Source organism: Myripristis murdjan, chromosome 17 (assembly GCF_902150065.1).
Source record: "Myripristis murdjan chromosome 17, fMyrMur1.1, whole genome shotgun sequence".
NCBI classification, from domain to species: domain Eukaryota; kingdom Metazoa; phylum Chordata; class Actinopteri; order Holocentriformes; family Holocentridae; genus Myripristis; species Myripristis murdjan.
Window position 1 is genome coordinate 29,871,640 of NC_043996.1, and position 15,276 is coordinate 29,886,915.

Sequence of the window (15,276 nt, forward strand, 5' to 3'; positions counted from 1 at the left end):
GTGGGTGGGGACAATGAAATGTTGTGGGATGACGGCATTGCCATGGCAACCTGCTGACACAGCACTGCCTCGTTACAACTTCCCAACAAGCTGCCAGCACCGACATTAGATTTCCTACCTCCGTTGCTATCTGTGCACAGAGCTCCCACAGGTTTTCCACCTCAAAGTGCTTTCAGGAAACTCAATTTGTTGGAGGTTGTTTGGAGATTTTGGTTGGAGCTCAATGTAATGTAAACCGCTGCAGACAGCTGCTGGGCAATATAATGAATGTCAAACAGGCCACATCTACAGCTGAAGGTTACTCCATTCTACCAGCCACAACACCACACAATCTATAATGGATCAAAAAAATTCCTGGTTAGATTCCACCTGGAAATCCCATTAATCGTTTTCCATACTTGCAAAGGAAAAGCTAATATTTCTGAAACCGAAACAGAAAATGAAAGTTGCAACAAACCCGTTGTTCACTTCCACAGCACCTGTCTGAGCTGTCTCCAAGCCTAAAAAAAAAAAAAAAACTTCTTTAGTCTGTCCTCTCCCTGAGATCCTCATCGCTCTTTCATTATGAAGTGGATTTAAAAATTAATAAGAGATCTGAGATTTCACCTGGGTTCACCTGCTCAGGCTGTTTTCGGGAAAGGAAAGGTGACCCTGTTATTATACACGCTGAGTTCATGAACACTGTAGCTGCCCCGACTTAATTTTTTTAAAGAGCTTGTAGGTGGTAAAGATGCCTCTGAATATCAAACTATTGAAAGATCACAGAAAAGGTTGTTACCAAATCACATTTCTATCCTATTCAAATTCAATTCTTTTATGGATGCAGATGGTTTATAGGCCAAGGGCTTGAGGACACTGAATGAAAATGTTGAAAAATGTCCCTAATAACTTGTCTGTGCCGGCAAATAAAAACTCAGAAAAGTTCATTTCCGACCACAAACTCCGCTGAGAGATTCCAAAAAGGCCAGACAGACACAAAGACAGAGCTCAGGGTCTGTTATAGCTGGTCTGTGGGTTTTCACATGCCTCCATCTGTGAGCATGGTTCCTGTTTGTCAGTCCGTCATTATCTCGATGAAAAATAAACTCAAATGAACAAACAGCGGGCGTAATGACAAAAACAGGAAACCAGACATGAGATGACCTATTAAAACTCGACTGTAAGTCAAGACCTCAGAATTCAACACAGCTAGAGCGGAGGTTTTCAGACTCCAACATGTTGTGGACGCCGACTTGAACTTATTTTGCTCTCAGGACTCTGATAAGAAAATATATTTTGGTTTGTGTTAATTATGAAATTGTCCAGCGGTGATATGCTGACATGTGGAACAGATTCAAAGTGGACAGATCGAAGCATAATGTTAAAGTTATCACTCATATTTTTGTATTGTAGTGGTTGATGCCTAATGAAATGACCCTTTGAAACCTGAGCAAATTCACCTGATTTCTCTCAAAAAAAAAAAAAAAAATGGAGAGAAAGGTGATGAACAAATTCAAAAGAAATCACCTGAAAACTAGTGGGGAAAAAAGTGACACAAAAATTATCATTTAAGTATCAGAAAATTTGAAGGAAAAAAAAAACATCAACCATTACAGGAAAATTCTGAGAAAAAAAATACATGACAATTAATTATAAGAGTATTAGCTAAAAAAAAAAAAAAAAAAAAAGAAAAGAAAAGAAACTCTGGGTGCTCCACCTAAAACTGCACAACCCTCAAGGCTATTATTTGCTGATTATTTGGCATCATCCTCAGATGCATCATCATTGTCATCATCATGCAGTCAAAAGGGGAATTGTAAATAGCTTTGAAAAACTAAGATGATAGCATAAGGAGCACTTGATTTAACAAACCAGCGGAGCATGAATTTTAAACGTAATGTTCATTTCATTACAGAAGCCAAAATCGGAATTAACGATTAATGTACAATTTATTGTGCAGCGCTATGTCTTTGCTTGTAGAGCTCAACTGATGTGGGTTTTTTCCAGGACTAATACATTTTCCTTTTTTTTTTTTTTTTTTTTTTTTTTTTACAGTGAAGCTGTCGATAGCTCATATTTTGTGCCGATATTCAAATGTCTTCAAATTTGAAAATGACTATACAAAAACAAAGACAAAGCTATTACTAGAGTAAACATCTTTTTAATGAAGTGTTTGAATAAACAAAACAAAAAAAGAATACTTCAAATGCAAAATAAAATGATGACAGATATTATCAAACAATATTAAAAACCTGTTTCATATCAGAAAGAGAAGATATAGGCAAGCCGATAATTCATTAATTTTAGCAACCAAATACAATTTTTAGAATTAGCACTACTTTCAAACAACAGCTGCCAAAGCCAAAACTGACTGGCAATTGTCTGGTGGCTGGTGTTAATTTCTCAGAAACGGTCATGTTGCATCTGTAGGCTTAAAAAAAAACCCACAACAACAACAACAACAACAACAACAACCAGCTGGGGCTGCATATGCACCAAACCACATATAAAACCCGTCACAAGAGCACGAGGAAGCCACATAGTGCTGGAAAAGAAGACAGAGCGCACACAGTGGCTTATAATGAAACCATTTCCTTTTCTCATGCAAAAAGTACATTTTTTTTTTTTAATCGACAATGCCAATCTTCCACCCGCAAACCAGCTCCAAGCCACACAGTGGAAAAACCCGACCTATATCAGAGGCTGGTATAGAGCAGAGCGGTTTATCTTCACAAATATGCGAGCTGTGGTAGGCAACAAGCGTGGATATTTTCCAGCTGAGCAGTATTCTCTTTTAACGCTAATTTGTTCAATTTGGCTTTTATCGGCTTGTGTGAGCTGTTGATGATGTGAAAAATGTCCTGTGAAGCTCAATGGGGAGGAACAAGGCACTTAACACCGCCGGGCGTTACGGGTTCAGTGCCTACTGAGGTCACTAATAGGAAAATATTTGCACTCACGGTGCCATAAGGTGCTCTGGATAAAAGCATCCACCAAATGGCATATGGCAGATTTTACATTTGGCCAAAGCCCACCAGGCTCCACTGCACACTGCAGTAAAAGTTTCCCAGTTCAGATTTCTTATTTCCTTGTATGCAACACAGACGTGTTTTCTGTATCTCAGCAGTCAAATCAGGACTTGTAAGCACGGTCATGACAACAAGTCAATTTTACGTCATTCACCTGAGACAAAGTCATCACTTCAGTGCCTCGGTTGATCCTTCTCTTAAGTCAAAGCAGTACGACCACAATGGAAGTACACTCCAGTAAAAAAGGTCATGCATTAAAAATGTTGCAAATGTAGCTCCATATCTTTTTGGCTGGTTTACCAACAATGTGGCACATGTGATGTTTTGCACGGAAAAGCTTCTGCACAGAAACTCCCGCCGTCAGAAACAACGCAATGCAGGAAAAAGTACGAGGTTGCCCTCTGAAACCTAGCGCAGGGAAGGTAGAAACTCTCATTAAATGGAAATATTCGTGTCAGTCAAGTGGCAGACCTTCAAAACTGGACTGAAGTACAGGAATATAGTAAATGCACTCAATTACTTTCCACATATTTATCTGAGCAGGGTTACCATGGAGGACTAAAAGCAGAGTAGCCGACGCCTCCATTCAGCTGAAGCTTGACGGTACAAAATGTAACCGAATGAATAAAATGAACACGGGGATCCTTTTCATGGTAACTAGAGAACACAGAGTGAAGTACAGGTAGAGGCAGAGTACATGACCCCCTTTTGTCGATGTTGCTCTGCACACCATTAGTTCATATTGCTATTTTGTTTGTGTGTCGTATTCTCAAATAGATATGAACCGCCTTCCAAGAAAACATATGAACCGAGCTTGAAGGCCTGCCTCAGGAGAACCAGTGCTGCTTCAGTCACATGCAAAGAGCTGTGAAATGACGAAGCACACTCGCACAATACCACGGCGCTGTTAAGGCTACTAAAAAACCATACACGCGTGTCTAAGCTGGCACATTAACATTTCAAGTGGCTGCAGTGTGGCCTGCTGCCTCACATGGGGACGAAACAGAGCATCTCTTATTGGGGTTACAAAGCAATATTGTGCTGAATTATTCTAATGGACGTCTGTTACGCCTGCGGGCATGATCTCATATTTAGGTTGCGACAAACCAGAGTCTGCACAGGCCAGAATGTCGACTCTATAGCATTAAGCGTGCCGTGCTGCAGCCATACTGGGGCACAACAACACGGTTTTCTATTGTGTTCTGTGCACTGTGCAGTTTGGGTTTGGGGTCCCTGGGGGCATCCCAGTAAAGACCCAAAGCGACTCCTCACCCTGCAAATTCACTGTATTCCAGTGGAAAACTCAAAGGCAGTGAGACTCAGCACATGTCGAATGAAAAACCCTGACAAGAGCGTTCAGCGCCCTTGTCTCATGTGAACTTAGGCTCGCCGTCCAACTGGATCCTCTTTAAATAACAAATTGCGAGGAATAAAGCACGTCTTTATCCCGCTGTGATGTCGACCCCCCCTCGCCTTATTGTTATTATCCGAGGCGAGGCAGAGCCCGCACAGAATATGCAGCATTGTGTGCCCCCGGGCCGGCCGTGTCCCCGCTTCGCTCGGCGACCTGACTTAAGGTTTGCTGGAGTTTTTAAAACGCCCTCAAAGCGCCTCGGACAGTCTTTTATCTCAAATCAGCAGCTGAGGGAAACCGCGAGGGGCCTTTGATCTGCCGAAGGATTACGAGACAAATGGTGCTGATTGATTTTGGTTTGTGTGTAACGTAGGCCCGTGCCAGGAAATCCCCTTCCCCCCGCTTTGTACAAGCTTGATCACTTTTGTTTAAAAACCTGAGTGCGTGAAGACGACACAGTTGGGTTGAATTTAGTACGATGAGGACATTGCTGCTGAATCTACAGTTTGACTGCACTTTTACTGATGATGACCTTTGTCTTTCCTTTTAATATACCATGACCAAAATGTAGAATTTCCATGACCTATAGAAATGTAAGATGATGTAAAATGTAAGTATGAAATGTACTAAGGTTTATTAATCATTTTTATTTTCTAGGGGATGTACACAACATTAACACAACTGAACATTACATTTGGTTCTGACTGATTTTTTAAATTGAGGCTGACAAAATTCCAGATATTCCATGACTTGTCCTAAATATTTTACTGAATTCCCTGACTTTCCCTGAACCTGTTGACCTAAAAAGCCTAAGTAGCATAAGAGGTCTGCCTGTGTACCGTCAGCCCTTTCTGGAAAGGCTGAACCAAGAACAATAACAGACATGCATGCAGACAAAAGACTGAGAGTCAAACCTGCAAACGCATGCTCCAAAACCCCTTCAAGTGCATTTTGGAACAAGTTAAAGCCATTTTAAACAAATACAATAATTGGAAAAGGGGTTTCAAAGCATAACAATGCCTGTTCTGCACGCCCTGGTGCACAGGCCACTTCACAGCCAGAATGCTGTCACAAAATCCTGCACAGCGTCTGCAGCAGTGGCACATGAAGGCGATATTGATTGTGGCTCCATACCTGTCAATATTTTGACACCAGTTTTGGTTACAGTGACAGCTGCAGTGCTGAAAGATTATCCCTTTTTGGATATCCACCACAGAAAAAGTTTTAAATCTAAATCCAATATTAATTACCTGGATGGAAAATGGTGAACAGGGCCTTCAAATGATAACTGGCTACTAGGGCCAAGTATTTGACTTTTTTGTGTTGCTGGAATTTATAATATTGTGCTATAGCTTATTTATCTGATATTTGTAATGATGCCAAAGATACTGCCCCAACTCCCATCAGTTTTAAAAAGGTTTTGGAAAGCTGTCTTAAAATAAATATGCCAAGTTAATTAAAGTTTCATCAGTTGTTAGCACACAGAAACTGTGAAGTAGACAGGGGTTGCAGGAGTGGCTGACACAAGCACAAAGGCTCGAACACACCACGCAGATCTTTTCCAGTTCTTTTTGTGCTTCTTAAACCTAAAGTACAGAACATTTTCGTGTAAATAAACATTTGTTATGTTCAAACTAATTCCTAAAGAGTTCACACAATGACAGTTACGCCTATCACCCACCGCTGAAAATCATTTCACATCGTTGCTGACACTGCAGAGATGCGCCCAGTCTACTTAAATGCATTCAAAGTTGCCTGTAAGGCGGTGCTTCTTAACCCTAACTCTAGTCACAGCCACATAGCTAACTCAAACCCTTTGGTGCTGCCTTACAGACGACATCCAGAGCCCCAAAAAAAAGTACCTCAGCCAAAGCGGATGTCGATTTCAAGTGGAACTGCAAAAATGTGTTTTTCATTTTTCTTCATGGATGAAGATAGAACTCAAGAGTAATACTAAATAAGAAATTCTCAGTTTGTAACCGGGTTAACAATCCATTTAAGAAGAAGCTGATTAAGCATTTATTATCAAGATGCCAAGAAGCGCATTCACTCTTAAGCTCCTCCACAGCAAAGCCCATTTTAAGTACAGGCCTTTCTTGAGACCAATTAGTGGGCTAATTCTTCAGACAGCCCACTTAAAAAACTGACTCTCTACTAGGTGCACAGTAAAATCACAGGGGACACAAACAAATGAACCCACAAAATTTGCTGGTTTTTGACTGGTGGGCATTTCTTCATTTGAGTTTTGGAAGAAATTAAGCAGAGTTTTATTTTGTCCCCCCAATTTTTCTGTTTTTCCTCGATGAGCGGTGTTTATTTTCTAGCTGTGCTGCCAATGGGACAGCCTGCAGTCCCTTAGTGTGACTGAGTGTGTCCCCATTACAGTGACTGGAGAAGCTGTCAGCTGCCATTAAGCCAGCCGTCCAACTTCAATACATTTCTCCAGCCAAATAGTACCCACTCTGCTCTGCACCACCATCCCGCTGCTGACCGTAAACTGTCAGGCTGGGAAACAAACATTTTCATTTACCGGTTGCACTGGCAGCAGGCCACCCAAAGTTTAGTGGGTGCTTCAAGTGTGTTATTACCAGGCAAAGTTTTTTTTATTTTTTTTTTTCCAAAAGACGATGCGACTGCCAAATACTGGTTGGTTCCCTGCCAAAGTGGCTGGTAAAGGAGATAAATTTACCAGCAACAGACAAAGATCCAACAGTATTTTGCAGTTGGCTGGAGGGTAAATTCGTATTCCGGTCCCTAAACCTTTCCATTAGAAATTCCCACAGTCTCTCCACACCTCGTCGAACATTAAAAGTGCATGGTGGAAAATTTCCGAGGGTTGGTTTAAGTGAAACCATTTTGACTCCACTGACAGAAAATGCGGAATGAGCAGGTAATCTACCAGCCGACCACGCCGATGATGAGAACCAAGCAGACTCAAAACGTCGAATCACCTGCTTATTCCACTTTTTTTGTCGATTGAGTTTATAGGGTCTTGAAGGGGTTCCAGAATTCTTTATTTTTATACATTTTTCTTATTAATGACTTGAGTTATAGTAAAGATACTCGTATCATATGAAACTGGACAACCTAAGGAATCTGTGTCATGCAATGTTGCTGGTAAGGGGACTAAAGATCGCTCTAAAGTTCGGCTAAATTTCAGTGAGGGAAAACCTGGTATTTCCAGTGGCGTCCCTTGACCTCTGACCTCCAGATGTGTGAAAGAAAACGGGTTCTCTGGGCAGCCACGGCTCTCCCCTTTGCAGATATGCCCACCTTCTGCTAATCCCATGCAGTTTGGGCCCCAAAGCCTGCAGTCCACATGTGTTCCTGTGGCCTGTTGTAAAATGGTGTGTGTGTGCAGGCTGGGGCCTAAACAGTCTTGGAGCTGCATCAGTTGGCTTTGACTGGAAAGCTGAGACTCTTGTGGATTCAATGAGCCACATTTGATTCATGTGTGATGATGTTCGCCCCCAAAGCAGCCATTTCACTGCAGTCAGAGCATTTTTTCAAACTACATATTTTTTTTTTTTGAAAAAACAAAAATGTGATAAATTGTAATACCGAATCACAATACTTAAGAATTGCAATACATATTGAATAAAGAGATAAAAATATTGTCCCAGCCCTAATCTTTATTAGAATTTTTTTTGAAACCTTGGGGTTAAAATTATCTTGATGATATCATACGTTGTGTTTCAGAAGACAGTTTTGCAGCCAGGTGGTTAATTTTTAGACTTTTGCATGATATATATACTTACATAAATATAGATTTTTTTTCTTCCCATACTGTCCAACATGTTGCCAAAATAGTTATTCACGCTGCTCCATATACTCTCCAGGCTCCTGCAGATATCTTTACACCACCGACTGGCTGCTTCAGTGATTCAAAGCCAAAAGCTCAACAGCAGCAGAGCCTGAGGTGATTTTCCGATTCTAAACTCCTACACTTTTCCACTTGTCTTTTCAAATTTTTACTACTATTACTGTCATCATCATTATTATTAAACTTCTATGCATTGTGCATTCATCTTTTTTTTTTTGTTTTTTAATTCTTGTTTTTCAGGTTCTTATTATACACATTCTTTCATAAGTAAGTAAGCAAGCTGCAGTAAATCTGTATTTCCAGGGTTTTTCCCAAACTCCCTCCCGCAGGATATATTTTAAATGTCCTCGCCTTGTAAAACCTGACAGTAGTGAAAATCATTTTTCACACGTCTCCATTCTTTCTGGACCCCCGCAGGTAACCCTGTGCTCCTGGCTCGCTGCTCTGCTGATTTACAGCCAAAGATTCAACAGCATTTGGCAACTGGTGGGGAGTCATTTCTCCGTTCACGTTCGCACTTTTCCACATCTATTTTTTTGAAAGACTGTAAATGTATCACACTTGTACACCTTTGAGTTAGAATTTTTAAAAGGCTGAACACTGCATTCTATTAGATGATTGCAAACTGTTAAAACTAATTATGAGCCAACTCTATCATCATGTGATTGATGTCAAAAGATCATGTGATTGGTGTCAAAATCATTGCTCACACCTCTCCATACTCTACAGACCCCTGCAGGTAATCCTGTGCCACTAACGGGTCAAAGCCTCCCTGTCGTTGGTCCCATGGCTCTATTTAAAAAAAAAAAAAAAAAAAAAAAAAAGAGTCCGTGTGGAGCTTTTTTCTTTTTTTTTCATCCCAGCAGCAGGAATGCACACAAGACCTCCCCTTTCCACGTTGCCTCTTTTGTTTCATAACCCAACTCTTTCTCGTTGGTTTAATTAGGCTTTGGCTTGTTTGAGGCTACTGGGGCGAGAACTTCTGGGACAGCATGTGAATGGGAACGGAGGGCGGGGGTTTCTGATTGGAGTCGAAGGTCAGATAGTCAATTTGGCAGCAGAACTTTCTGCAGGGAGTGTTTGAAAATCAGGTGGTGGTGGTGAGAGGAACCGAGGAAATGCTAGCTCCGCCTTCCCTGTATCGGCGCTCAACAAGGCACAAGAGCCGAGTCGGCATCTTCAGATGTTGGCTGACAAGACTTGTGCTGAAGAGAGCAGCCAGTTAATCAGTGGACAGAAAATTAATCAACTGTGATTTCACTAAATGATAAATGGCTTTGGTAATTTATTAAAGTAAAAACACCAAACTTTGTCAGCTTCCAGTTTCAGTAAGAAGGCTAAGGTGCCAAATTTGTTTCCTTTTCTCTGTTCATATCGTTATAAAAATGAATAGTCTGGGTTGTTTGGCTGCTAGGCAGACTAAGGAAGACAACTGAAGTCATCACTTTGGGCTCTGCTAACTCTCCATGAACATTTGCCAGTATTTTTGACACAGTTAAGGCCCTATTAAACACGGATGAATCAGGACGTTTTTTATGGATGGGCAATACTTTGAGTGCTTGAGTCCAGGACTCGGACTTGAGTCGGACTCTGACCCTTTTTTCAATGACCGATGAAATAAAAGTAAGTCTTTTTTCTCCGTTTTTGTCACACAGATGCCTATATTTCTCAAAACAGTGGGAAGAGGATTGGATCAGTTCTCGGTATCGGACGATACTTAAAGGACCATACCAGTGACTCTGCATGTTAGTAGTAAAACTTCATCTTTTATCAAAGCGAGCATTCGTAGTTAAGAACTCTAGTATCATTTCTCCTCCCTTTTCTCCAGCCGTTGGTTTCCATTCATTCCACTGAAATTAACTTTCAGAGACTTCAGACTCTTCACACCAGTATTCCATTGGCGGAAAAAAAGTCCTCCACATGAGTTTTCCTAGAGACAGCAGCACTGTTGGGTTTTCAGGAAATTAGAGCAGAGTGAAAGGCTCCCTCCGCCAGGGAAAATAGTCCCCGGGGAAACGTTTTGCTTTACACAGCCAATTATCAGCTGTGTGGTTTCTGAATGTTAAGGACTTTGTTAGCCACAGAAGCAGAACATTATAGGGCGGCTGTTTCAACCAAAAAAACAAATCGGAAAACACAAGGATTTTGATTATATGCTGTGAAATCTTTAGCAACCCTGCATGATTTGCAAAATGGTTTGCCACAGTGTAAAATGTGGGGAAATTCTAGTAAATGGGCCAAATATTCAGAATCAATGGTTTGGCCCTTTAACGTTTTGTACCAGGTACTGGTAGGGTATAAAGTCATATCAGTACATTCCTGGTGACAAAGTTCTAGGTCCTTTCGGTTCCCGTTTGCAAGGCTTGTACACAAAAGTCACATGACTTTCAAGTCATTTGTTTATTGGACAGAGTTTTGGTAACCTGTCGTCCTGCCAACACTTAATTTTGTTCTTGATCCACCTTCTTCTACCCATAATGCCTTGTGTTTTGGACTGGTTGATTTACATTCTCACAACAGTTTTCCTGAGAGAGGGCTGAGACATATTCGGGTTAGTTGGTGCATCCACAGCACGGATGAAACTCTTCTCTCCTGGACAAATCAACTTGACCAAAGGACCAAATAATAATAATAATAATAATAAAAGCAAAGTTTCAGATGAGCCAATCAGAACAGACTTGGTGTAAATGCAACCTAGTTCAAAGCTGACATCAACAAAATAGAGTCTAGATCGGTCATTCTCGATCATGTGCCATGGTGACCTTACAGCCAGCAGGTTTCTATTTCAACCAATCACAACAGCGGCTGATTTCAACGATTAGCTCACCTTCAACCACAAACAGGAGGAACTAATCCATGAAATCGACTGAAATTCGAGCGATGTTGTTGATTGGAATGAAAGCCCTGCAGACTGTCGAGGTCGAGTGTTTCATCACGCACTCCCACAAGCTCACACTCTTACCTAGATACAAGGAGGCGTTCTCCTTCTTGACGTTGTCGTCCAGGTAGGTGGGTCCCAGGGTGTAGATGGGTGTGGATCCCATCCCCACCAGGATCTGGGCGATGACAAACAGCGCCACATACAGGTTGTGTTCGTTTCCCTCCTGGTCTCTGGGACAGGAGGCGACATCGACGTGGTCCCTGCCACTGGCGTTACTGTTCATGCACAGGCCTTCATTGGCCGAAGACGAGTTGACTTCCTGGATCTGGTAGGGCGGCGAGATGAAGTGAGGTAAAGAGAAGAGAGCGGCGCCCACGGCGATGAAGACCCCGCCCACCGCCAGCCAGCGAGGCCTCTGGCCCCGTCCGCCAAAGTAGCTAATAAAGACGACCACTAGGAGGCTCCCGATGTCAAAGCAGCTGACGAGGAGGCCCGATTCGGAGCTGCGCAAGCTGTAGCGCTTCTCGATGGTGGTGATGACGCTGCTGAGGTAACCTGACACCATGAGCGACTGGATGAACGTCAGGTAGCACATGCAGAACAGGAAGCAGCGAGAGTCCTGCAGGATGACGCTGAGATATTTCCTGCTGGGCAGTCGGAGCTGAGCCAGCCTGGCGGCGAAAAATCCCGGCGCTTTCCTCCTCGCCAGGTTTTTACTCCTACGGATCTCGGTGTTCTCCATGTAGGAGCTCGGCCTGTTGAGCGCCGCCTTACCTGGCTTGGGCAGGTAGTTTGTTCTTGTCGGGGATTCGGCCTGAAAGGACTCGGTCTTGGCCGGAGGCTGGATGAACTCTGTGCTCTCCTCGGCAGTGATGTTCATCTGCACAGAGCCGGTCAGCAAGGTCTCCTCCTGTGGCGCCACTTCGTTCAAAACCGGCAAACTTTTGGATTTCAAGTTGCCGCCCGTCTCCTCGAGCTCGCCGGAGGAGCTGTACTCCTTCCGAAGGGACTCGGACAGCTCGTTTTCCTCGTGCTCAGTCGCCATCTTTCCCAGTCAAACCCGGCTTTCTTTCAGTGCATAAAAAATAAACAGTCCACTAAGCCTGCATTTACAGTTCAGAGGCTGTTGCCCGGCTCATTTATTATTAAAAAGGTACATCAAGTCTTTCAAACAGCGTCTGTGGTGCCAAGAAAGGCCACCCCACAAAAAAGCAAGAGCGGCAACCAAGAGGGGAGAAGGGAAAAGGGCTCAGCGCCTCAGCGTTTGCTTATCTACAGAGCTGGTTTGTTTATCTTGCCGTGCACACTTGCCTTCTGCCACCATCTGATGTGGAGGAGGAGACGCTCAGGCCTCCTCAGCTCGGGACTCCCAGCAGATGCACAACATTTCCACTTTCCAGGCGGCTTCTCTCAGCAAAATGTGGCTGCTGTGACGCCTCGCAGGGACAGGGTGAACTTGCAGAGTCTGCGCCGCATCTCTGACACCCCTGCCAAAACACAACACCATCACAATCCTATTGTTTTTATTCCCTCATAGCGGTACCTTACATGGTGATGCTGCTCTCCCTTTCTCCCTCTCTCTCTCTTTCTCTCTCTCTCTGTCTCTCCAAGTCAAGGGCATCCCCCAGTATTATCACCGCACCGGCTGTCCTCCCAGCAGGCAGACAGTTTGTCATTTAGTCAGAAATTAAAGTGTAAATCCCCGGTGATGGAAGCGTTTTTAAAAAAATTTGATTTAAGAGAGGAAATAATTTGACGAAAAAAAAAAGGAAAACAGAGAAGTGTCAGCAGGCTGATTGGAGTCAGGCGGTGACGAGCTGATAATGTTGCACTGAGAAACACCGCAGTGCTTGGCTGCACAAGTCAGCACATTTAGTGACGTGCAAAACCGGAAACGGGACCCCGCCTTCAAAACAAAAGCGTAAAAAAAAAAAAGTTTAATTTGTGATGCAAATGAAACGACAAACTTATCAGAAGGACTTGAAGAATGCAAAGACGATTTTTATGTGAAAGTGGTAATAACAAGAACAATAATAATAATAATAATAATAATAATAATAAAAAAGGTGTGCACATCCCATCTATATTTAGGCCAGGTGCTGCATGAGAATTGGTTCAAAAAAGGATTATCCCCACACTGGATTAGAGCTGCTTTCTTAATAGTTTATTTGCATTTATTAATAAAGTATTGAGAAATAAGCCCCAATTAGTATTAATATACTAGCTCTAATCCACTGTGCTGCTAATCCGTTTTGAACTGCTTAACATATTTTGTGGGGCTGTAGGTCTAGTTTTGGTAAAGACTATTTTCACTGAACCATTTTGTTACAGGACTTTTGCCTTAAATGAGTTCAATTTCTAAATTTTGGCATTTGGGTTTATTTCTTTTACATTAGGATTTTTTTTTCTGAACACAAATATATGAATGGACGTACGGCACTAGTTATTAGTTGTACTGAAGAGCAACAGCAAAAGACAAAGTGAGATTATTGCGGTGAATATGTTTATGAAATAAACAAGCTAATAAAAAAACGACACTGCATTTATATTTTGTGGCTTGAACACAAAGAGCCAGAGACAATTTAGAGAATACTAAACCAGAAAGAAGAGCAGCCTACCTTTTAAACAATAGTTGTGCCCATTATTTTCTATGGAGACTGTGATGTGTGGTGTCATGTCGCTTTGTATGAAGAAACCCTCACACCAGTCTCCATTAAAATCTACTAACTTTTGTGCTCTCGCGAACTGAGAAAAATACAAAACCGGTAGAACATGACTTTAATATCTTGTAAAGAATTGTCGCGGTCTAATGCTAAATTCGGCAGTCGTACATTTACCTACTAACCAAATTTTAATTCAAAATTAAACTGTTTAAAATTGGTTCACACTTTTCGCTAGCAGCCACGAGTAACGTCAATACCTCATACCGTTACGCTGACTTTAGGGATGTTTATAAAAACCTTATTAGACTGAAAGCCATACGGTGGATTTTGTCCATGCCGAATATAACAATAAGCTCTATAAATTAGTGAAAACTACGTGGATATGTTGGAAGATGCGTTTACCACGACAAACATCATTAAATGCAGTTTTTTTCAACGGAGTTTGGCAGACTTGGAGCGAGCATCTGCCACCGGAAGTGTTACGTTACATCATGGTTACAAATTGACACCAGTCTAAAGCAGGCAGCTCGCTCCCGTTCAATGGATGAAACGGCAAGGAAAACGCCGGCGGTGCTGTGTTTTTTTTTACCTCTCGCTCCTCATGGCGGAGTCGGCGATCCTCCGACAGAACAGCCCGCTCATACGGTCACACCAACACCCCCGGTGCGTCCAAAACCTCCCGCATCACAGCCAAACACTGGCCGCTGCACAGCCCGACGGAGCGGCGTCAAGCCAGCCGGACTCCACCGGAACACAGGCGGAACACACTCCAGTTTCTCTTCAAAATAAAACAGAACCGAACGTTGCAGCAAGAGGTTGGCAAACTTTTTTTTTTTTTTTTTTTTTTTTTTTTTGGTCAGGAGCTCATTTTATAAACTTTTTTTAAATGAGAAAAATATTTAAATTTAGAAACAAAGGTATACATACAGTGCATAATATACACATTTGCAACATGAGCTCACGGAATGATCAGAGGCCTGTACCATAAAGTTGGATTTTCTCTTACTTATCTGGCTTCACTTAACCAGACATCAGCACTCTCGATTTTCGGTACCATAAAGCCGGTTATCAACTCACTAATTCAACCCAGGCTTTCCAATCTAGATCTGTGCGCGCTCACATAAAAAGGGCGGTGTTTGCTGCATGCGACCAATCACAGACATGGAAAAATCTACCCGAGCCACATACTTTACAACGACGGAGCAGACAATAATCATTAATAAATACGAGGAATATAAATCAATAATCCAGGCAAAAAGCAACACAGTTTGCAGCTGTCAAGAGCTGCAAGGAATGCTGGCAAAAAATCGCCGACTGTGTCAATGTGTAAATTAGTGCGATTATCATATTACTTCCCCACCATGACGGCACGAGTAGAACTGACTACAGTAACATTTGTGTGTTCAGTAAATGAATGTGTCCCCCACTCAGCCACACACTCCTGCAGAGGAACTGGCCCTCTCTCACAGTGGGGGTCGACCCTCGCTGGACCTCTGCCCTCAGTTTGAGTTTCGTCAGAATCGTCACTTTGATTCAATTGATTTTGA

At 42.4% G+C, this 15,276-nt stretch overlaps 1 protein-coding gene across 2 annotated transcripts in view; it reads right to left on the minus strand.

Moving 5' to 3' along the window:
* The window catches only part of slco5a1a (solute carrier organic anion transporter family member 5A1a), a 42,437-nt gene extending 27,966 nt beyond the window's left edge, over nucleotides 1-14,471 (minus strand). Inside the window, exons 1-2 of one of the 2 annotated variants that reach the window (XM_030074462.1) lie at nucleotides 14,319-14,471; nucleotides 11,148-12,553 (exon numbers count right to left, since the gene is read on the minus strand). In XM_030074462.1, the coding sequence (XP_029930322.1) occupies nucleotides 11,148-12,111 (964 nt within the window). In that variant the 5' untranslated portion in view covers nucleotides 12,112-12,553; nucleotides 14,319-14,471. Of the gene's footprint in view, nucleotides 1-11,147; nucleotides 12,883-14,318 lie in introns of those variants that run through there. The other variant, XM_030074463.1, reaches the window with a different exon arrangement.
* Between the last annotated feature and the right edge of the window lie 805 nt (nucleotides 14,472-15,276).